The sequence below is a fragment of the Trachypithecus francoisi genome, unplaced genomic scaffold, assembly GCF_009764315.1.
Source record: "Trachypithecus francoisi isolate TF-2019V2 unplaced genomic scaffold, Tfra_2.0 Contig01579, whole genome shotgun sequence".
Taxonomy (NCBI): Eukaryota; Metazoa; Chordata; class Mammalia; order Primates; family Cercopithecidae; genus Trachypithecus; species Trachypithecus francoisi.
Window position 1 is genome coordinate 35,611,290 of NW_022681442.1, and position 24,384 is coordinate 35,635,673.

Below are 24,384 nucleotides of genomic sequence, written 5' to 3' on the forward strand. Positions count from 1 at the left end.
TCCACTAATGCCATACTCTGCGAACTAGCAACAACCAGCACCCTGAAATATCCCCCTAGTAAGTTTTGCTAGATGAGATCCCTAATGGGTCAAGGTAAATATGCTGACAGCAAGGATCCTAAGAAGATGCTAAGGCAAAGAACAGAGCGAATGTCCCAAATGGCTCTGTTAACAAAGTTAAGGAAGGAAGTAGATGTCAATGGTGAAAAGGAATCTTATTTTTTTAAAATCAAGATAAGTTGTATGGAATTAATATATAATATTCTGTTTTTAATTCACCTCCATTTTCTCCCATCCCAAGAACTTCTATTACTTTTTCTTAACAGCTATTTCAAATCACTATATCTAAGTCCTTTTCCCATCGAACCTGCACATAATTTCTCACAGCATTTCTGCTCTATCTCATTTTTAATCCCTTCATAAGTTGCATTACTCTTAGCACACAAATGACCTATTTTACCCACTAACCACTGTCATTACATTTACAGTCTCTTCATTTTTATACAAATACATCTACCCTAGAAACTTTATATACATACATTTTAGTTTGTACACTTTGTAGCTCTTTTACACAGGTGGAGTACATCACCAAACTTATCAAGCTTATGTTTTTTAATAAAAATCCCACTCTGAAAGCAGACTTTAGGGAATTCAAGCAATAGTTGGTAAACTATGCCTGGTAGCCCAAATTCATCCCACTTCCTGTTTTTGTAAATTGTTTATTAAAACATAGCCACACTAATTCATTTATATATTGTCTACGGTTGTTTCTGCATTGTGAGAATTGAGTAGTTAAGGACAGAAACTAGAAGGCCTACGAAGTTTAAGTTATTTATCTGACCCTTTATTGAAAAAAATTTGCTAGCCCCTCAATGAAAACATTTTTCATTAAAAAACCTATTACATTTCAATTCGTATTACTGAATACTTAGCAAGATAAATTCTTTGAAAAATGAATGTTTTTTAAGTAGATGCCAAATAGTGAGAGACGCATTTCAGTGGAGATGGACAAATTGGAAAAAATAAAACAAATTCCTGACCCAGAATTTCAACTGCAAAACTAAAACTAACTCTTCAATTGTAATAAGAACCTTGAACTACTGAATATATTTTGGAAAGTCCTCTTTGAAAAGCCACAAAAAAATAAAGGATACAGGATTTTGTTTTGGATTTTCTGCAATGGCAATAATGAAGCTCTAAGCAGGTTTGCCTCCCTGAGAATAACCCTAAGTTAACAAAATCAGAAAAAGTTCCAACTAGAATATCTGGAGCATGAAGCTTAAATGGCTGTTAAAAATTTAAGGCAGGAAGTACATATCTCGACATTATTTTCCTGATAGGGCTATTCTGAAATGTAATTTTATAGTGCTGCGAATATTAGCAGGGAAGTTCCTTCTCTCTCCTCTCTATTTACAGCAAATGATGCCTCTGTAACAAACAGAGCATTTTATGTATGTAACAAACAGAGCATTTTATTTTTATTGCCTTTAGGGCACTGAAGACTATAAGCCTCTCTATGGCTTACCTTGCCAGCATAACCATAGTAAAATTATGGTATCTGTTACCTTTCTTAAACAATATATCATCTATGATTTTGGGAAGAAAAAAAATCCCACACTTTATCTTGTACAGTTAACTAGCATTGAAAAAACACATACACTTTAAAATCTGTATTTCCTAGTTAGGGAATAAAATGTCCATTAGATTTTAGCACAGTAAAAAAATTCTTGTGTAAACACAAACTTAAGATAAATTTAATTGAAAATGCTCATTACAGAAATTAACAATGCTTACCATTCTTTAAACACCATATACATTATTAATATATACTGTATATTTCCAATTAACTCCATTCTTAGGCTCAATTAAGAAACACAATTGTAACATTTTATACAAAAAATACTTCACTAAGAAAGTAGACAAACTGCACAAAACAGTACAAGTATAATGTGCATAGCAAGATAGCTTGAAGCATTCTATGTATGGCTTTCTTTAAAATAAAACTATTAGGGGAATGGGCCCATTTGGGACCTACTGTTACAGTTGACATATGTAAACGGTTTCACATCTTTTTTAGGCACTTGCTAACAATAGTGTTCAATCCCTGAAAAACGAATTTACCTCAAAAACAAAATCTACATCTGAAATAAAAACCAAGAAAATAACATGGGTAAAGTCTTATATATTCCTTTTAAAGTAAACAACCAGTTTTATTAGTGCATGCACAGAACTAAACTGAAAGAAAATAAACTTATGCCAAAAATTTCTGTGCAAAATTTACATAAAAGGTACAAAAATATGTACAGATTTAATTTGATATATACAGAAAAGAAGCCCTGAAGTTTTCATCAATCAATGAAAATGTCATTAACACTTGTAACAATGTAACAAAAAATCATGTAGCATGTAATTTTGTAATACAAGAACTCCATCATCCAAAGATCCAACAAAATTTGATTCAAACTTACAAGGTGAAAAATCTAAATCTATGATTCTGTTGTCATGAAAACATCCATTTTAAAACTCTGTTGGGCATGTCCCTTAGGAATCTATCCCAAGGTTTTATGCACTGCCTCTGGGTCCACTGTTGATGCTTTCTTTTTCAAATGCCAACAATCTGTATATATGTTTTGGGTTGTCAGTCACACTGAGAAGCAGCTAACCGAAATGGTTTGTCCTAATTTGGACATGTTCAAATAACAAAGTGAATACAGACAAAAATACATTGTTTTGGTAAAAAATTTTAACTTTCAAGAAAAGCCACTTCCTTGGAAGTGCTCCTATGTTCCATTCTTTTTAAAGGGATGGGAGCCAAGAAGAAAAAATGGCCATTTGTTTATGGTGGACAAACAACTTAAATGAGATAAGCATAGTTCTGTGCCAGGGGATCATCAGAGAACATAATCAAATTCACAACTATGTTCAAGTTCTTTAACCAAACTTTCAATGAGACAAAAAGTGTAAATTCTTCTCTTGAAGCTGCCCATCTACTGCAATGTTTGACATAGTCATTTAGAAAAAGAAAATCACCTTGGGAGAGTGTTCCCAATCTCTGATATGTGACAGAGTTCAACTGGAAAACAAATTTACTTGCCAAAAACTCTTCAAGCATTATATGAGGTGTAACTGTAGTGAGTTAAATGTGTTTTCAAGGAGCCTAAAATCCTTCAAAATAACTATATTTAGCAGACATAGACTAACTTCTTTACCCAAATTCTCTCAAAGTATCTTCACAAATGTGAGAAACTCCTTCAGTTCTATGATGAAAGAGCTCTCCATCTCCAGAGGAGCTACACTTAGATGCATAAGGCTGGTGGAAGAAGAGAGGGAATGGGGGTGTCAGCCATTACCCTCTACTAAGAGTCACTAAAGAACTAAAGTGGGAAAATTGTTTTATCAAAATTTTCTTTAGCCCTAACTTCCCAAGAACACGTTTAAAAAATTAAATCAAGGTACTTCTGTGCTGTGATTAGTTTCTTTCAAAACTTCTGAGTGCAGGGATAGCAGTTTCAAATATCATACATACAACTTTTACTCTTCCACAGAAATATAATCAACTTTTTAAATGTTCAATTTCAGGTACTATACTGAAGTAGAAAATGTCTGCATTACGGTAATTCAACCCATTGTTTTCTCCTAAGGTAATTTTACTTCTCTTTTCCTTGGTAATTATGGTCAACTATTCTAACATGTTCCAATCCCGAGTAGCTTCCATTAAATGTCTCTGCCCATGACCAGCCCAAGTATCCTGATTGTCAAATACTCTACCACAAAACCAACAGTTAAATTTAGCCTTCAAAATATTTTCAGAGGTAGTCTTCACAATCTGGTAATTGTTTTTGCTTGTCTTTTTGAGTGTTAATTTTAGCACAAATCTTTCTTTCACAGAACTAACAGGTTTAAATGTTTTGTGCCTCTTGGAAAAATCATCGTAAGTTGTTTTAGGAGGGTTATAACAAACTGGTTTCAGTAAAGCATTTATAGTTCTTTTTGACAATGAAACCTTAAGTACACGTCCATTAAATTTAGCAATAGTTTTCATTACACTTACTACTTCTGGTGCATCTGCATCAGGATGATTCAAAACTACAACTGGTTGGTTCCTCCTAGGACATTTCACAAGCTGTTTAGAACTAAAAGGGAAAAGCCGCAAAGTTCTGACGGAATCTTTTGAAAGCCTAGGTCTGCTAAATCCAAATGTTTCACGGACATCTTCAGGTTTTGCCTTTTCTTTACACTTCCTATGCAATGTTGCTTTTCTTCTTGGAGGTTCTTGGTAACTATCCCTACACTTTCGTTTACAGTTTCTGTTTTTAGATACAAAGGCAGTTTCAGAATCTTTACTTCCATGAGTTTTTGTTTTTGAAAAAACTTTTTTGGAAGTCTTTTTTCTATTGAAGTTCCTCTCAACTGTACAATTTGTTTTACACCTTAATACTCTTGACTCTGAACAGTCACTGACACATATTGGTTCCTCAGAAGATTCTGGGCATGTTGCAGTAGAAGTTATCACAATTTCATTTGCTGGCATTAAGTCATCTAGTAAGAAGGGTAAGGCATCTCTAGAAGATTCTGGCTCTTTCTGCTCTCCTATAATCTGATTAGATGGTACATTGTCTTTTTGCAATGAGGATGCAGAGTTGCTTACTGACAGATTATTAGCAGCAGTCACATTTAAAACAGGGTTAAAAATTTTCAGCAATATTCTTTGTGGTGTTCCTTCAGGTTTCTTTGGCTGTATATTTTGATAAGTACTATTTTGGACTAATTTGGGCTTAAGCAGCTCAGTTTTATTTGGCATCACACACTTTAAAAAAACAGCTTGTTTGCCATCAGGCAAGAAGGTGTAAAGAGGTGGTTTTGGAAAAATCTCATTCTGCTGTTTTACTGAATCAGAGATATTCAACTTAGTGCTCTGTTGCTCAGATAGCATGTTAGGAATAAGAACAGCTTTCACAGAACTTGTTGGTTTCAAAATGTAAGGGCCTTTTAATGGCAAAGTATTTTCTGAGCTACTTTTCATGCTCAAACAACTGCCAATGCTGGAACAAAGTCCAGGTGTAAGACAATTATTGTTTGGTTCTACCTTCAAAATAGGTGTTTTGCAGGGCTCCTTAGTCATAGTTGCATGAGCTTGGGCACCCTCAGTTTTGACAGCGGAAACACCTTCAAGTTTCCCATTATTAAGTGTTAAAATCATCCCAGGTTTCTTGTTGACAACAAGGGAAGCAGGGATACCTTGTGAATTAACCAATGGAAGTGCATTTCCGGGAATAACCGGTAGCCCAGGCTTGTTAGTAATGTTCAATGGTATTAAAAATCCTTTCGAAGTCTGAACAATTATAGTTTTTTTTTGTTCTGAATTTAAAAGTGGACTCTGAATATAAAAAGAACCTAAATTTTGTGTGGTGGCTCGTAGTTTGTCTTTTACAAGCTGCTGTGTTATTATTGCATCTGACTGAGTCTTAAGTAATGTGCCAAAGCCTGAAATTCTAGGCATCTTCTCTGAATCTCTCACATCTTGTGGCATTGATGGCACTTGTTTTTCTTTTCCAAATTTCAAATTCAAATCATTTGTAGGCACATTAATATCCACACTGCCAGGTGGAACTGGGAAGATGCCTTGCACTTTGAAATCTTTCGAAGATTCAACAATTTTGCTTTCTCCCTCATGTTTTTGAAATGACTGGTCACAATGAAGTGGTAGGCCTTTATTTGGAGTGTTACTAGAGTCTTGTTTTACATCAGGTTTTATTTTCAATACATCCTGAAGCAATTGGTTTACTTCAGGTGGCAGAAATTCTGATGCCTGTTGGCTCTGGAGAGAGAAAACAGATGTGATTCTAGGCATCATAGGTGAATCGACATTAGAAAAGTCATCCCATTTAGATTTTTCAGTCGCACACTCTAAATTTTGATTTTCATTACTGTACAGGTTTTGTCCATCAATGTTTTGTCCTTTTTCTAAAACATACTGTTCTTCAATTTCAGATTTTGTTTTTAAAGTTCCATCCTTATCATTTAAAAGGCTAATAGATGCTAACAGGCTATCTGGTTTTGAGGTCTCCTGCCTCACTAGTGATAAAAATGATTCACTAATTGGTTGTTGGACAACTGTTTTGCTGGATGAACATTCTCTTTGAGGGTTTTCATACACTGCTGTTCCTGAAAACCTACGACGTTTATTAGAATTATTCACTTTTGAGTAATTATGAAAAGGTAATGATCCTTGGTTGGAGGATTCAACAGGTAGCTCAGAGTTGACATAATTAATGCAATAATTATGCATATCTCCACTGCTGTATGCATTTGGTTTGGCAACACAGTTGACTTTATCTGGACTTTTAATGGTGGTACCTAATACCTCGGGGTAACTCTGAGTGAGATGATTTCCCCAGAAGTCAACATTATCTCTTGTTTCAAATTTTGTGGTCAAATTCACTGATGATGTAACCAATTCTGACATTGTTGACAAAGAAGATACACTTTTCTCATTATCCATTGTTTGAAGCTTATTATTCCTTTGAGATATCAAAGTCATTTCTTTTTCTGAACTTGCTTTCCCTGAAAGTATAGAAGATGAACACGAAAATGGAGTAGCTGCTTTCATATAAACTGTGTCATTTAACTCAGTTGTTACTCCTGTCAAAAATCCATTAGTGTCCAAAGTCTGGGGCTGCAAATTAGCAGTACTGTCCTTTGCAGCAGCTGAGTGTGAGTCTGGTGAACATGTATTTTGTTTGATAGGCACCAATTTTAATACAATATGCTGCTTTCCATCCATCATCCTGAAGCCCATAAACTTAGCACTATAGTTAGGGGGAACTGCTATTTTATTATTTTTCAGCATTAACAGTGTAGGTCCTAGTACAGCAGTCTTCACGAAACCTGAACTAGCATTTGGTCCCTCTTCAGCTCTATTACCTTGCCCAGTGGACACAGGGGTTGGCTTCTCTGACTCTGATTCAGGGGCTTTATCATTACTCTCACAGTGTAGTCCTTCATCCTTTTCTTCACTTAAATGCTCTTGAACAACATGGCTCTGGTCTTCAGATTTAGTCTGTGTTTTGTTCATTTTTTGAAGCACTTGCGTGTTCTTTTCTATAATTCTATCACTTCCACTGTTAATTTTCTTACGTTTCCAGAATGTCTTCCTTGATGCACCTATTTTATATCTTTTCAGTATTAGCTTAAGTCCTGCTGAAGTCTTTGCCATTCTTTTTTCATATTTGTCTTTTTCCAGTTTTTCTTTTGCATATAAATGTTCTTTGTGCAAAGTTATAACATGTCTTACAAGGTGTTCTCTCTTGGTGGCACCATAGCTACAATATTGACAAGTGAAGGGAAAAGTACCAGAATGAATATGAAGGTGCTTCTGAAGCTCTCCTTTGGTAAAACATACATGATGACATTTACCACACTTATAATGAATTTCGTTATGTCTATGAATGTGCTGAACAAATGTGCCAACATCCTGGGTGGAGAACTTACACTTTTCACATTGAAAATTACCATTAACACAATGTGTGGATGTGAAATGCTTTGTCAAGTTCAGTAAAGTATATACACTCTCATTGTTACAAATGTCACATTTTACTAAAGTGCTTCTATGGGTTCGTCTGTGTTGTTTAAATACCTGAAAGTCATTTGCTGAAAAGCTACACATTTCACAAGGATATGAAGGTAATTCGCCATGGTGCCACATCTGAAAGTGTTTCTGCAAATCATTTGGGCTATATCGAGTGTTGTCTCGGCATTTTAAACAGCTGAAATTGAGTATTTTTGCAGACATTTTTATACCCTCTTCTTCAGCTCTCTCAGACTTATGAAGCAATGTACACTCCTCTACACAGCTTACAGTCTTTATACTGATAGATTTTCTTGCAGTCTGCTGTTTACTCTGAAATAATTTTCTGTATTTGTCAACTTCATGTTTCAATAGGACTTCATTTGGAATATTTATTTTTGGCAAATGAATTTTCACATTTTTTAGTTCATAATGAATACTTTCTGAAATTTTTGGTTTAAGCACTGATCTATCAACTATCTCATTTTTCACATCATAATCTTTTTTTAAAGTAGTTTGTTTTTCATCACAAAATAACTCTTTCTGTTCAGATGGCATGATTTAACCAAAAAAGTCCCAATTTCTTTTTTTCTGAAAACTCTTGAAGTTATCTGTAATTTAAACAGGAAACGATACTGTGTAGAGACATCTTCAAAATACAGGATTTTTCCCACAATAACTCACCTAAAATTAAACAAAGAATTGAAATTCTCATCATAAAAAATAATAGTAAATTTCGTATCTGTAAGTTCATTTTGGCACAAAGTAGGAATGTTAATCAAAAACACAAATTAAATATACAAAAGACTTGTTAAGTATTTTAAGAACAGCTTACCAAGAAGTAATAGTTTGAAGTAAAAATAACACTAATCTGGAAGTCAGGAAATGCAAGCTCTAGTTCCAGCTCTGCTGTGTGACCTTGGGAAAGCTTCAACTTCTCTGGACCTCAGTTTCCTCATCTAAAGAAAACCACAGTTGGATAAGTACGCTCAAGCGCTAAGATTTTTATATTAAGGTGATAACACAGTTTTTAAACAAGACTTTAAAAATCTCAGAATCCTAAAAAGTTCCAATTACACACATGTGGTTTATCCATATACTATTCACTTTTTCATTTGCTTAGTTGATCTAATAGCTATTCCCTGTGAGAATCCCAACAGACTTCTCTCCAGATTTTCTACTTCCTTAGCTCAGAGATAATCTACAGTTAAAACAAAAGCTTCATTCATCTAACAGAAACAACCAAAGATAGTATCTGCTTATCATTACTAACAGGTTAGCAAACAAACAAAAAGAACAAAAAGGAAGAAATTTAAAAGAACAGCAGCACCATTTTCCTGGTGTAGTCCTAAAGTTTATCTACTTACTACCTTTCTGGTTCCCTACCATTTTGCTATGTGGATTTATATCCCTAGAACTCTAGCCAGATGACAGCAAGGAAAAGCCCTTGGCAGATTAGAACATACCCATCACTACCTACCTGCATTAATTCAAGCACTTACTGGTCATGTTACTTTAGACAAGTCTCAACCTCTGTGTCTTAGTTCCTTCATCTGTAAAATGGGGGAAAAAATTAGTACTTCCCCTATGTCTTTCACAATGTTGTTGTGAATATAAAATGAGAAAGTACATGTAAAAATATCCTTAAAAGTGCTATATAAATCATAGCTACCACTATTACTCTATGTGATTATCATGTGTGGGACATAATATATTGTTGAGACAGGAATCTGAATACTGAAGGTTCAGTCATTAAAATATCAAATTGCATTATTAGAAAAATTACATGTTTTTAATTTTGTGCTATATATATATGAATAGACAAAATCAGATAAGCTAAACAAAACATAGTATAAATCACATTAAGCTCCCCTTCCATAATGTCTATCCAAAGGTCTCAGCTTTAAACTTCAATTAATCTAAATACCTATGAACTTTAGTGTTTTAGAAATCTTTTACTGAGGGAATGATTAAAAGTTGAATTACTTACATATTAAGAGATCTATAATAATTTAATCAGAAGGATACCAATTATTGAATTGTTTTACATGCCACGACTAATACAGTAAAATGTGAATCTAGAATGGGACGTTTGTCATAAAACTTTAGTATTACAAAGAAAAAGTAATACAAGATGAAGGCCTTATGAAGGGTTTTTAAGGCCCTAAAACAAGAAAAGCTGAAAAAGTAACTGGAACTGTCAGGAAACCAGGAGAAAAGGCTGAGAAGAATTATCTGACTGCTATTCTTAAACAAAGATGGGGCTTACAGATGATTTCAGAATGACTAGCAAAGCAGAGCACTTGCCTTTCTAGGAGAATGAACTAGACACTAATTACCAGTAAGAGAAGGCTCTACAATCCAACAGTCAGGTTTTAACTCACTGCTTTGTTAAGAGAAAAGAAAAGAAAAAAAGAAAAGAAAGAAGAAAGGAAGGAAAAAAAAGAAAGAAAAGAAAGGAAGGAATGAGGGAGGGAGGAGAAAGAAAGGAAGGAAAGAAGGAAAGGAAAGGAAGAAAGAGAGAGAGAAAGAGAAAGAAAAGAATGATGACAGGGTCTCACTCTGTCGCTCAGGCTGCAGTGCAGTGGCGCCATCACGGCTCACTGCAGGCTTGACCTCCCAGGCTCAGGTGATCCTCCCACCTCAGCCTCCTGATGAGCAGCAGGGATTACAGGCATGCGCCACCATACCCAACTAATGTTCTGCATTTTTTGTAGAGATGAGGTTTCACCATGTTGCCCAGGCTAGGTGTAGAAAGAATTGTATGAGTTTATTAAAAAGAAAGTAGTATTACTAAATCAAGTGTTCAGTTCTCCTTCAGGGACTAGGGCAAGAGTGGGGAAATGGAATATATGTAGAGGTAGGAAATCAAACTGTCTAATCTTGTAAGATACTCTAATATGTAACTCAGGAGTCAAAATGGTTGTGAAATAAAACATAACAGACAGCTTTGGCTTCCTTCTCTAATAATGTCTCACTTAGACTTTGAGAATAGGATTATTAAAATGTAATACACACTTTTTCTGTTTGAGTATCAAAAAATTTTAGATGCCTAGCAGATGGAAACTCAGTATTTACACTGCTTATGTCCTATTTCACATTTGACACCTCTTCTGTGCTACTCGAGTTTTCATGTGTTTTCACTAGTTTCAACTTCAAATACAAGAGGTTCAAAAGCTTCACTGGGAACATTTTTGTAAGCCAAAAAAATGGCATAACAATAAGGATAAAAGAGACCATCTTATTAGGAAATCCACTTAGCTCTTACTTAAGCTTGGTAACTGTTAAATAAAGTTGAATGTCAATCTTTTTCGTATTCAATGGCATATACAATATAGCACTAGAGGAGTTTGTGTATTTTAGGTAGTTTGGGGTTATTTGCCCTCAAATTTTAAGTTTCTCTAGAGAGTCTATTATATGTCTTCAATTATGTTCAACTTGTTGCATGGGGAAGCAATCTGGGATGGTTAATTTTAGGTATCAACTTGACTGGATGAAGGAACACCTAGAAAACCGGTAAAACATTACTTCTGGGTTTGTCTGTGAGGGTGTTTCCAGAGACCAGGATGGGAGTCAGTAGATTGAGTGTGGCAGATTTGCCTCAGTGTGGGTGGGCACCATCCAATCGGCCAGGGGCCTTGGCAGAACAAAAAAGGAGAGAAAAGGATTTCCCCTGCCTCTCTCTTGGAGCAAGGATACTACTCTCTTCCTCCTGCCCTTGGACATCAGAACTCCAGGCTCTCTAGCCTTAGGACTCCAGGACTCAGACCAGCAGCCCCGCTTTGGTCAGGCCTTTAGCCTCAGACTGAGAATTGGACCATCGGCTTCCCTGGTTCTGAGGCTTTTGGACTTGGACTGAATCACACTACCAGCATCCCAGGGTCTCTAGTTTGCAGACAACCTGTTACAGGATTTCTCAGCCTCCATAACCGCATGAGTCAATTCCCTTAATAAATCCCCTCTCATGTATTTATATATCTATCAATCCATATACAGTCAATGCTGCATAATTATGTTTTAGTCAACAATGAACCAAATAAACGTAGTCTCAAGAGATTATAATACTGTAATACTGTAATTTTGCTGTATCTTTTCTACATTTAGATACACAAATACTCATCATTGTGTTACATTTGCATACACTATTCAGTACAGTCACATGCTATACAGGTAGCCTAGAAGCAAAAGGCTATACCACATAGCCTAAGTGTGTAACAGGTTCACCATCTAGGCTTTTGTAAGTACACTCTGATGTTCACACAATGACAAAATAACCTCATGACTCATTTCTCAGAACATATTCCCATCGTTAAACAAGGTATGACTGTGTATGTATCTTATTGGTTCTGTGTCTCTGGAGAATTCTGACTAATACACAAACATGATATCTGACAGTAATTTATACAAAGGTTGCCACATATGGACAAAACATGTTGTGAACATCTCAACATAAAAAAACAAAAATTTTATTACAATTGTAATCCTCCAACCTATGAGCTAATGTTCTTTTTACTACAGTCCAATCTCTACCCACCAACAAAGATTGCTGGTTTTATTTATTTATTTATTTATTTATTTATTTATTTATTTTGAGACAGTGTCTCGCTGTCGCCCAGACTGAAGTGCAGCGGTGTGATCTCAGCTCACTGCAGCCTCAACCTCCCGGTCTCAAGTAATCCTCCCACCTCAGCCTCCCAGGTAACAGGGACTATAGGTATACACCATCACAGTACACTAATTTTTGTATTTTTCTGCGTAGATGAGGTTTTGCCATGTTGCCCAGGCTGGTCTTGAACTTCTGAGCTCAAGTGATCCACTCGCCTTGGCCTCCCAAAGTGCTGAGATTATAGGTGTGTGCCACGATGTCCAGCCCAGATTACTGGTTTTAAATGTGCTATTTAAACTACTGCCTTCTATATATTTATTATTACAGCATAAGACTTGACCAACATCTCAATAAGTCTTGAAATAATACAATTTTGTAAAAGTATTACAATAATCTGCAGTTTCCTATAAGAACATGGCAACTGAAAACATCTGACTTCCTCCTCCTCCTAACTGCCTAATGAAACAACCAAACAATATAACTTAAAAACTCCTACAAAATGGCTAGGAACTAGAAAAACATTCCATATACATACAGCAAGGTGTCTGATAGGAAATGGTCTGGTGAGAGGGGAGTAAAAACAAACACCTACCCACTGCCAACCACCATTTTTAAAGAGGGAGTTCACTAGGAACATTCATCCAATCAATATTTAATGAGGATCTGCCCATTACGCCCCAAGTAAAGAAGTGAGAGATATAATTCTGACTACTCCTACCCCTAAACATACCTTGGAAGATAAAGTGAGGCCTGAGTGAAAAAAAGCTGGAACCCTTTGGGTGACAGAAGGCTCAGGCTGAGGTACAAGGAAGAAGGAAATTAATCCAGAACTTCAAGCTAGGTCCAGAGGCCAGAGTAGGGGATTGTTAGCACCAACTGTCAGGAGAGATGCAAAGAGGACATTATTTCTGAACAAAGATGAATCTTCCTACACCCATGGCTATCTTCCTCTGCTCAAGAGCCCTGTCCTTTTGCCACATAACTGAATTATCTCTACACTGTCAGAAAAATAAATGACGTTAAATCTCAACTTCCCCTTCTCCTAACAAAAACACTGAGAAAATCTTGGTGTATTCTCTAGGAATTCATCTTAACCACCAATGCCAACAAAAAAAGATAAGTAGGCAGAAACATCACTGGATACAGCAGCTCTAAAAAGAGAAAATAATCTGAACCCTCTGAGAAACCTCTCCCCTGTTCTCCCATCCAGCTGTGACCATAATGAAAGTTATTGCAGTAAGGCCGGGAGTAAGTGGCTCACGCCTGTAATCCCAACACTTCGGGAGGCCAAGGAGGGCAGATCACCTGAGGTCAGGAGTTTGAGACCAGCCTGGCCAACATGGTGAAACCCTATCTCTACTAAAAACACAAAAATTAGTCAGGCATGGTGATGGGTGCCTGTAATCCCAGCTTCTCAGGAGGCCGAGGCTCAAGAATCACTTGAACCTAGGAGATAGAGGTGGAGACTGCAGTGAGCCGACATCACGCCACTGCACTCCAGGCTGGGTGACAGAATGAGACTCTGTCACAAAAAAAAAAAACAAAAACAAAAAACAAAAAGAAAGCTACTGCAATTAAAAAAAAAGAGAAAACCTAAAAAAAAAAAATCAGGTAATAACTAGCATATTGAAAAAAAGAGCACATTGAGGGCCAGGTGCGGTGGCTCAAGCCTGTAATCCCAGCACTTTGGAAGGCCGAGACAGGCGGATCACGAGCTCAGGAGATCGAGACCACCCTGGCTAACCCAGTGAAACCCCGTCTCTACTAAAAAAAAATACAAAATAATCCCAGCACTTTGGGAGGCCGAGACGGGTGGATCACGAGGTCAGGAGATCGAGACCATCCTGGCTAACACGGTGAAACCCCGTCTCTACTAAAAAAAATACAAAAAATTAGCCGGGCGATGTGGCGGGCGCCTGTGGTCCCAGCTACTCGGGAGGCTGAGGCGAGAGAATGGCATAAACCCGGGAGGCGGAGCTTGCAGTGAGCTGAGATCCGGCACTGCACTCCAGCCTGGGCGACAGAGCGAGACTCCGTCTCAAAAAAAAAAAAAAAAAAAAAAAAAAAAAAAAATACAAAAAACTAGCCGGGCGAGGTGGTGGGCGCCTGTAGTCCTAGCCACCTGGGAGGCTGAGGCAGGAAGGCAGGAGAATGGCGTAAACCCAGGAGGTGGAGCTTGCAGTGAGCTGAGATCCGGCCACTGCACTCCAGCCTGGGCGACAGAGCGAGACACCATCTCAAAAAAAAAAAAAAGTGTATTGACTGTCATAAAAGAGAGAACAAAGTAGATGCGTGAGGAATAATGATTTTGAAAATGAGAAAAAATTGTACCTAGGTTTTTGTTTGTTTGTTTTCAATAAGACCTAATTTTTTTTTTTTTTTTTTTTTTTTGAGACGGAGTCTTGCTCTGTCGCCCAGGCTGGAGTGCAGTGGCCGGATCTCAGCTCACTGCAAGCTCCGCCTCCCGGGTTCACGCTATTCTCCTGCCTCAGCCTCCGGAGTAGCTGGGACTACAGGCGCCCGCCACCTCGCCCGGCTAGTTTTTTTTGTATTTTTCAGTAGAGACGGGGTTTCACCGTGTTAGCCAGGATGGTCTCGAGCTCCTGACCCCGTGATCCGCCTGTCTCGGCCTCCCAAAGTGCTGGGATTACAGGCTTCAGCCACCGCGCCCGATTTTTAAAATCAAAGGCTCTCCAAATACCAGGCAAGATTACAAGGTAGAAGGAGAATATAAAGCTCAGAATCTACAACTTATTCTTGTAAAAATTTCTAGCTTAAAAGATAAAAATGAAACGCTATCCAAAAAGGTGGTGATAGTCACCTAAAAAAAGGGATTTTTCATCAGCAACACCACCTTTAATCAGATATCAATTTTTAAATTTATTTTTATTTTTATTTTTTTTGAGACTGAGCCTTGCCCTGCGGCCCAGGCTGCAGTGCAGTGGCGCAGTCTCGGCTCACTGCAAGCTCCGCCTCCCAGGTTCATGCCATTCTCCTGCCTCAGCCTCCCAAGTAGCTGGGACTACAGACACCCACCACCACGCCCGGCTAATTTTTTTTTTGTATTTTTAGCAGAGATGGGGTTTCACCATGTTAGCCAGGATGGTCTCAATCTCCTGACCTAATGATCCACCTGCCTTGGCCTCCCAAAGTGCTGGGATCACAGGTGTGAGCCGCCACACCCAGCCCAAACACCAATATTAATCAGACATTTTATTCACAACTCTAACTCGAGAAGAAAATGGAATAATATTTATATAGAGTTCTGAGGTAACCCAAGATTAATTTCACATCCAGAAAAGTTCCCATATGTGAGGGAAAAGCACAATTTTAGATATGCAAAGATTCAGAAAATATACTACATATGTACTCTTGAAGGAAAAAAGTTTTGAGTAAATACTTCAGCAAATTCAAATTTAAATCACAAAGAAAACTCAAAAAAAAATATAGAAGAAATATCTGTGAACAATATAACCTACAACACAGAAATGAATATAAACATTGTTATTAATATAGTTAAGAAAGCAGAAAAGACTGGAGAAAAAGAACACTTGCGACAACAAATATTTAGAATCCCTTACAGCAAAATTCACAACGGAAAACAGAAGAGGAAACAATAGCAACAAACTTTTGGATACTGAAAAGCACATAAATGACCTTGCAGACATTTGGGAAAGCTAGCAACTAACACATTTTACATTCTGAATCTTTACGAGGCCTAAGAACTGGCAGCACCAAGCAACTACAAAATGGGAGGAAGGAGTGAGGGGGAGGCTAAAACAGAAATTTGGAGAAAGCTGGTTGACTTTTAGTTAGATGCTAAGATTCTCTTCCTCACTCTATCAAGCTATCAGTTACTGTTGTTTCCCCACTACGGAAGTCTAGAGGCTTACTCTCTACAGTGGGTAAAACAGAATCTTTGTTTTTGGGGAGACCAGGCACAGGTGAGAGAGTAGGCACTACACCAAAACCAAGAGGATTAAATCACCACATACGTGAGACACAAACCCTCACCTCATATCCCTTTTTTTTTCTGCTTCTAGGTTGGCTCCTAGGCGACAACAATGCTCCTTAAACTATGGTCTGCTGATGGTCCATAAGCCATCTGTCACCAGTCCATGACAAGATAAGTACCGAAACCGAAAATAAACATTTATAACCTATTACACAAATTTTCAGAGTTAGGGTTATTATCTGTTAAATCTAACAATAAAAATGCATACTTGTGTTTTATATGTCTTCATTTTTAAAATGTCATTATTCTGGCAATTTATTTTTATTATGCTTTAAAACTATCAGCTGTAATAGACTGAGAGGCAAAAGGAAAAAAAAAAATCAGACCAGGCGCGGTGGCTCATGCCTGTAATCCCAGCACTCTGGGAGGCAAAGGCAGACAGATCATGAGGTCAGGAGATCGAGACCATCCTGGCTAACACAGTGAAACCCCGTCTCTACTAAAAATACAAAAAATTAGCCAGGTATGGTGGTGGGCTCCTGTAGCCCTAGCTACTTGGGAGGCTGAGGCAGGAGAATGGTGTGAACCCGGGAGGCGGAGCTTGCAGTGAGCCGAGACTGAACCACCACACTCCAGCCTGGGCGACAGAGCGAGACTCCGTCTCAAAAAGAAAAAAAAAGGAAAAAAAATCCTGGAGCTTCACCAGTTGGAGAAGCACTGGGCCAGATTCTGGTGCCTGGCCCAGTCCAAAGAGCTCCCGACAGTGGGAATCAAAACCTTGTGTTACAAACCCTTCTATGGGTTCAGACTGGGCTTTCCAGGAGCTTCTGAGACACAAGCAGACAGCCAAGGATTACCGGATAGCTGAGAAAACCCTCTAATATTAGTTTCAAGATCCAGACCAAATAAATTTTAAAAAGTAATTTGTTAGAAACTGAGACTATGTATTAAGACAATTTTTTTTTTTTTTTTTTTTAGACGGAGTTTCACTCTTGTTGCCCAGGCTGGAGTGCAATGGCACGATCTTGGCTCACTGCAACCTCTGCCTCCCGGGTTCAAGCAATTCTCCTGCCTCAGCCTCCCTAGGAGCTGGGATTATAGGCATGGGCCACCATGCTCAGCTAATTTTGTATTTTTAGTAGAGACGGGGTTTCTCCATGTTGGTCAGGCTGGTCTCAAACTCCCGACCTCACGTGATCCACCCGCCTCAGCCTCCTAAAGTGCTGGGATTACAGGTGTGAGCCACTGTGCCCGGCCAAGACAATACATTTTTAAAAATTCATTGCTTTCCAGGGATATAAGAAATAAGAACAGGATGCCACAAAAAGGGAACATCAAAAGAACAAAAAGAACTCTAAGAAATGGCCGGGCGCGGTGGCTCAAGCCTGTAATCCCAGCACTTTGGGAGGCCGAGACGGGCGGGTCACAAGGTCAGGAGATCGAGACCATCCTGGCTAACACGGTGAAACCCCGTCTCTACTAAAAATACAAAAAACTAGCCGGGCGAGGTGGTGGCGCCTGTAGTCCCAGCTACTCGGGAGGCTGAGGCAGGAGAATGGCGTGAACCTGGGAGGCGGAGCTTGCAGTGAGCTGAGATCCGGCCACTGCACTCCAGCCTGGGTGACAGAGCGAGACTCCGTCTCAAAAAAAAAAAAAAAAAAACTCTAAGAAATAAGAAAACATAAAGAAGCAAAAAGGGGCAATGGAAGGGCTGTAAGGTAAAGGTGAAATAACTTCTCAGAAAAAAACAAAACACAGAGATGAAAAACAGGAGAAACAAGGTAAGAAAGTTAGAGGAGCAATCTAGGAGGTCTAACATTTGACTAACAGGAGGGCAGGAAGAGAGTACAAAGAAAAAGAGGAAGGAAATCATCAATAAAATAACTTTTTAAAGTACTGAGCTGTAGGAAAGCAGTTTCCTGGATGAAAATGTCCACCAAATGGACATTTTCAAGTGCTCAGTGTAAAGTACGAAGGCATATCATTGCAAAGATTCCAAACAGTAGAGGCAAAATCCAGTTTCTAAAAAGAAACAAAAAAGGTCAGAAAACAAATTAGAAATCAAATAACAACAATAACAAAAATAACAGATGGACAAACACAAAGGGGGCAATACCTTCGAATTCTGGCATAAAGTTTCAACCGAGAATTTTACATTTTGCCAAGGGTCTAAGTAAAAGGGTAAAATGAAGACATGCAAAATCTCAAAATTTACCTGCCAGACATCCTCCCCCAAGTTGTTACCATAAGATATACTCCACCAAAATGAAAGAATAAACCGAGAGAAAGACATGAAATATATGCATTGTGGGATCAAATGGAAGAGAGAGAAGTAAATAATATCCCCAAGATGATGGTAAAGGGAAATACCAGGATAACAAACAGTTGGACCACACATCACATGCTCCTGTCAGTCCAAAGACAAGACATCTTGGACACCAAAAGACACACTGAGGACTTCCATCGCCAAAAACATCACTGACACTGTACCATCTTTTCAACCATTGGACAGAATCCCCAGGTGAGCCTGGCCCAGATTCTTATCTGTATTTGGCTTGTATTGACATAAACTCATCATATTCCTGCTTTTCCCTCCATACCTTTATATCCAGATCAACTGCATGGTGAGCTTAGAAACCAAAATTAGGCCGGGCGCGGTGGCTCAAGCCTGTAATCCCAGCACTTTGGGAGGCCGAGGCGGGCGGATCACGAGGTCAGGAGTTCGAGATCATCCTGGCTAACACGGTGAAACCCCGTCTCTACTAAAAAAAATACAAAAAGCTAGCCGGGCGAGGTGGCTGGCGCCTGTAGTCCCAGCTACTCGGGAGGCTGAGGCAGGAGAATGGCGTAAACCCGGGAGGCGGAGTTTGCAGTGAGCTGAGATCCGGCCACAGCACTCCAGCCTGGGTGACAGAGCGAGACTCCGCCTCAAAAAAAAAAAAAAAAAAGAAACCAAAATTACAGAGCAGCCTCTCTCAGACATCCACTATCTGGTCTATACTCTGGGCCTGCCAGATTCTCTGATTACAGTGAGCCCTAAGGTTGCTAGGATTCACTCATGACTTACCTAGACTTCCCCAAAAGCGGCTCTGGTAAATTCTAGGGAAGCTAAAACCAGACTGTGATCTAGGTATGCTGTTACCTTAACTTCTCCTGGGAGCCTTCATCTACTAGCGGCACTGTTACCCTTTCACTGTACAGCTAGATTTAGGCTTGCTACCAAATTTTCAAAACTAAACAATTTGGTGTTTATAGTCATCAAAATACCAAAAGTTAGAATGGTAGTTTCATACTGGTTAGGAGCAAAGAGGAGGATATGACCAGAGAGAACACAATGAGGGTAGAGGAAAGGAGCTTCTGTTTCTCAAACAGTTGGTATGCAGATATTTATCTTTAAACCATATACACAGTGTGCATTTTGTACATAAACACATTTCATAATAAAAATAAAAACAAGTTACAAACTGGGCAAAAGACCCAAAGAAGAAAGTCACAGAGGAATATAAGTGAAAACATGCCCAACTTCACTAGAATTCAAAACAAACAAAAATGAGAAAACTTCTGCCAATCAGACTGCAAAAGATGTTACATATTTTTAATACCTAGTGTTGGTCAGTGAGGGAAAAAAGGCACAATGATATACTAATGATGGAGATAAAACTGGCATGACCTTTATAAAGAACAGTTTGCAATACATACATAAAAAGTCTGGGGGAAAAGGCATACAACTTTTGATTCACTTCTAGAAATGCATCCTAAAGCTAATAATCAGAAATATATTTGTGCTATTGTTTATAAAATCACAAAATTAAAAATAAGTGTCCACCAATAAATAATGATTAAATCAAGTATGGTATTTTAAGGGAATATTATGCAACCTAAAAATCAATACTGTAAACTCACATTTATTAACATGATGATATGTAACATACCTTAAGTGAAGAAAAAATTAACAGTAGACATAATAGAGTTTAATTTGTTCAAATACTGATAGATGGATACAGAATGGATAAACAAATGTGTAAAAAGTAAAAAGTCAAGAAGAACACACATACAAAAATGTTCCTAGTGATCACTGGTTACTCTCAGGTCAGTGTTTCATAAAATGCTGTCTTAGATCACCAGGGCCTCCACACTGGCTAATACTACCTTATGATAGCACAAGCAAACAACTTACATTTGGATGTTGTGAAAACAGCAATCTTTTTGCCTCTAGACTGCAATTTTATGAAACTTTATGAAATAAAGTGGCATGAAGCCATGATAATTTTGAAATTCTCAAACAAAGCAAGTGACTTCTGTGGTAAACCAACTGAGTTTTTCTTGAACAAACTCAAAATAATATACTTGCTGCCAGTATAAAATAGGAGAATGTTGACACTAAAGATGAAGAAGAGATCAAAACAATATAGGTATCATTCAATTCTGTGTTCCCCATATCAACACACACATACCCACTCATACCAGTGCAGAGAACACTTTAACACCAGCGTCAAAGTTAATGGTAAACACTCAAGAAAATGATGAATTATGTTACTAAATTTCACTCATGTTATATAAATTCATGCTGTGTTTTTAGTTTGTTTAACAATTAATTTGTGAGGAATGAGGCAACCTAAAAAGTAATGGGAATTAATACAACCAGAATAGCAGTTATGTATGCAGTGTTGTTACATAAATAAAAAGATGTGGTTGGGAGCAGTGGCTGACACCTGTAATCCCAACACTTTGGGAGGCCAAGGTGGGAAGATCACCCGAGATCAGGAGTTCAAGACCAGCCTGACCAACATGGTGAAACCCCATCTCTACTAAAAATACAAAAATCAGCTGGGTGTGGTGGCCCATGCCTGTAATCCCAGCTACTCGGGAGGCTGAGACAGGAGAATCGCTTGAACCCAGGAGATGGAGGTTGCTGAGATCATGCCACTGCACTCCAGCGTGGGCAACAGAGCGGGACTCCATCTCAACAAAAAAATAAAAAAATAAAAAGATATGCGTATTTTATATAAAAACAAACGGTATTCAACTAACAATATGGTTCCTGATCTTGATACTGTTAAAAGAAATACTAAAAATTTTAACACCCACTTAATTTTGCCTGTATTTCTTTCTGTATGCTATACAAAGAAATGAAGAGCAACTATAATGTTGAGCTATTTTTGCAATATGCAGCATATTAATAAAGTGCTGAATTTCATCTGACAAAATGTTATTTAGACTTTTTTTTCTTTTTTTGCTATCTATAACAGTTTGGGCAGTGGTGTTACAGAGGGTTCGTAAAATGGATTGCAGCACTTACCACTATTTCATCTGCTCTGAAATAGTTCACTAACCAAACTACTGACCACAGTTTAATTTTTGTTCTTTCCTTAAAATTATACAGACTGCACCAAGAACACCATATGGAACTAGTAACACTTCAGCTTTTTAGACCTTACACCCTTTCCAAGTTCTTCTATGGTTTCTGGGCTCTTTAGATTTTCTAGTGCTTGAGTCACTTCGGTAATTTATATTTTCCTTGATAATACTCAATTTTGTATACTCAGAAAAACCTCACTTTTAAGAATATCCTACCCCCTAAAAAGCGTAACATATAAATATATATATACCAGTATCACTTAAATGCCCAGGAATAGGAAAATTATAAAATAATGAACATCCACATGAAATTATACAGAAAGAAGTATGTGTACTGAATTGACTTCAAACAATATTTATTCTATGTAATTTTTTTTTTAATTTTGAAAAGAAGATGTAGGCTGTGCATGGTGACTCATGCCTATAATCCTAGCACTTTGGGAAGCCAAGGTGGGTGGATGGTTTGAGTTCAGGAGTTCAAGACCAGCCTGGGAAACATGGCGAAACCCCATTTCTACAAAAAATACAAAAATTAGCTAAGCGTGGTGGCGTGCGCCTGTAGTCCCAGCTATCTGGGAGGCTGAGGTGGAAGCATTGCTTGAGCTTGGGAGGTCAAGGCTGCAGTGAGCCACGATCACGCCACTGCACTCCAGCCTAAGTGACAGAGCGAGACCCTGTCTAAAAAAACAACAACGAAGGAAGCTGCAGACTGAGGCACAGAATACATTTTTAAAGTAGGAGAAATGATCCTCATTTTCATGCTAAGAAGAAAGATCTTATAAGCATACGTGTATATAAGCACAGATCTGCAGAAGGGTATCCTCCAAACTACTGACAATAGTTTAATTTTTTTTTTAAGAAATGACAGCATGGCATAGCAAAACACAAACCAGAAAACCAAATCAATAGGAGAAAAATAATCAGCTCTCCTAAGAACCCTGACTGAAACCAGGAGGGCAATGTCACCACCACAAGCCTTTATGAGGTCTGCCTATATATTCCTACTCCTGAATTCCAGGAAATTCTGTATCCTTAAAATAATTTCCGCTTTCAACATAAGCTAGCTCACATTGGTTTCTACTGCTTGTAATCAAAGGCTTCTTACTTAATATAAAAAGTTGACAAATCAATGATGACTGTGTTTACTTCATAGAAAGGTAGGTTTTGTGAGAACCCTTTAAAGAGTAGCAGGACTTAAACACGTAAGAAAGGAGCAAAGGCAATCTAAACCAGAAGAACAGAAGAAAGAAACAATGAAAGAAAACTATTTTTCTCCCAAGGTACCACAGGGTCTAGATCAAAAAGAGAATGCATGATGGGGAGGTTAAGTGAGAACAGACTACAGAGGACAGATCTGAATTGGAAATGAAAGATTAACAGAAGCAATTGTCAATTTATGAACAGAAAAAAGTTATAAAAGATGTACATTAGAAATATTAGAAGGGGGCCGGGCGCGGTGGCTCAAGCCTGTAATCCCAGCACTTTGGGAGGCCGAGACGGGTGGATCACAAGGTCAGGAGATCGAGAGCATCCTGGCTAACACGGTGAAACCCCGTCTCTACTAAAAATACAAAAACTAGCCGGGCGAGATGGCGGGCGCCTGTAGTCCCAGCTACTCGGGAGGCTGAGGCAGGAGAATGGCGTAAACCCGGGAGGCGGAGCTTGCAGTGAGCTGAGATCTGGCCACTGCACTCCAGTCCGGGCGACAGAGCGAGACTCCGCCTCAAAAAAAAAAAAGAAATATTAGAAGGGTACTAGAAAGCAAGATAAACTGGAGAAAGAGTAAAAATAGAAATGAGGAAATTAAATGACTACAGTGACAACCCAAATAAAAAGTGAGGAGCCAAGGAACTAGTAACGTTAACACACATAGGTCAGAAATCACAGGTGGGCGCAGTGGCTCACCCCTGTAATCCCAGCACTTTGCGGGGAAAAGGCGGGCGGATCACCTGAGGTTAGGAGTTCAAGAACAGCCTGGTCAACATGGTGAAACCTCATCTGTACTAAAATTACAGCCGGGCATGGTTGTGGGTACCTGTAATCCTGCAGGAGGCTGAGACACGAGAATCACTTGAACCCAGGTGGCAGAGGTTGGCAGTGAGCCAACTGCCAACTGCACTCCAGCCCAAGTGACAGTGAGATTGTTGCAATAAAAAAAAGAAAAGAAAAAAAACAGAAATCACACCTTGGGTCCAGAAAGACTTTTAAAAGATAATTCCCAAAGTACAATGCCAAAGATAAGGAAGATATGAAGAGTTCATCAAAAGGCAACATTTCTAGAGAGTTATATTTGCTTTCTACGATAATTAAAAGTCAAAGGCATTCTACAGAGTCTAAAAAGGAAGAATCTATGTGCTACTTAACTATATTCAAGTTGCTTAAAAACCAAAGAAAACTAGAAAACTCTAGTTTTAGCTTAGCTATATTCGTGACTCAGCATGTAGCTCTGTAAGTTGTCTCATCACATAAAAAACTACTGCATTCCTTAAGTCATTCAATCCTTTTTCTGCAAATAAATACAGGTAAAACAGTCATATGAATGAATACATTAGTGGTGATAAAACCAAAGCAGCATGTACAGTAAAAGCTTACTGAAAAATATAAGGTTCTGCTAAAAGAAGTCTAGAAACACACACACACACACACACACACACACACACACACACACACACATCCCCCTAAGAATATTACTTTCAAAGCAGAATGTATTTTAGTACCCTCAAAATAACTATTATCTATTCATTACTTGAAACAAACATCTTGGACTTACCTTTTTTTGTACCTGTTTTAAGTTTTCCGAAAGTTTACCTGCAAGACTAATGCCTATCACATTTTAAGAGAGTGCAAGAAATGGTTTTATACAGTTTACATACATAACCAAATCCAGCTCTTTCCAAA

The 24,384-nt window shown here is 38.2% G+C and overlaps 1 protein-coding gene across 17 annotated transcripts in view; it reads right to left on the bottom strand.

Annotated features, from left to right (window-relative positions):
• The window catches only part of ZNF518A (zinc finger protein 518A), a 76,948-nt gene that overhangs the window by 40,359 nt on the left and 12,205 nt on the right, over nucleotides 1-24,384 (bottom strand). For 7 of the 17 annotated variants that reach the window (XM_033187428.1, XM_033187461.1, XM_033187395.1 and 4 more), the window contains 4 exons: nucleotides 12,904-13,049; nucleotides 9,070-9,120; nucleotides 8,403-8,526; nucleotides 712-8,251 (listed from right to left, as the gene is read on the bottom strand). In XM_033187428.1, coding sequence (XP_033043319.1) covers nucleotides 3,680-8,125 — 4,446 coding nt within the window. In that variant the 5' untranslated portion in view covers nucleotides 8,126-8,251; nucleotides 8,403-8,526; nucleotides 9,070-9,120; nucleotides 12,904-13,049 and the 3' untranslated portion in view covers nucleotides 712-3,679. Of the gene's footprint in view, nucleotides 1-711; nucleotides 8,252-8,402; nucleotides 8,527-9,047; nucleotides 9,121-12,903; nucleotides 13,050-16,187; nucleotides 16,449-24,384 lie in introns of those variants that run through there. The other 10 variants (XR_004431518.1, XR_004431514.1, XR_004431515.1 and 7 more) reach the window with 7 other exon arrangements.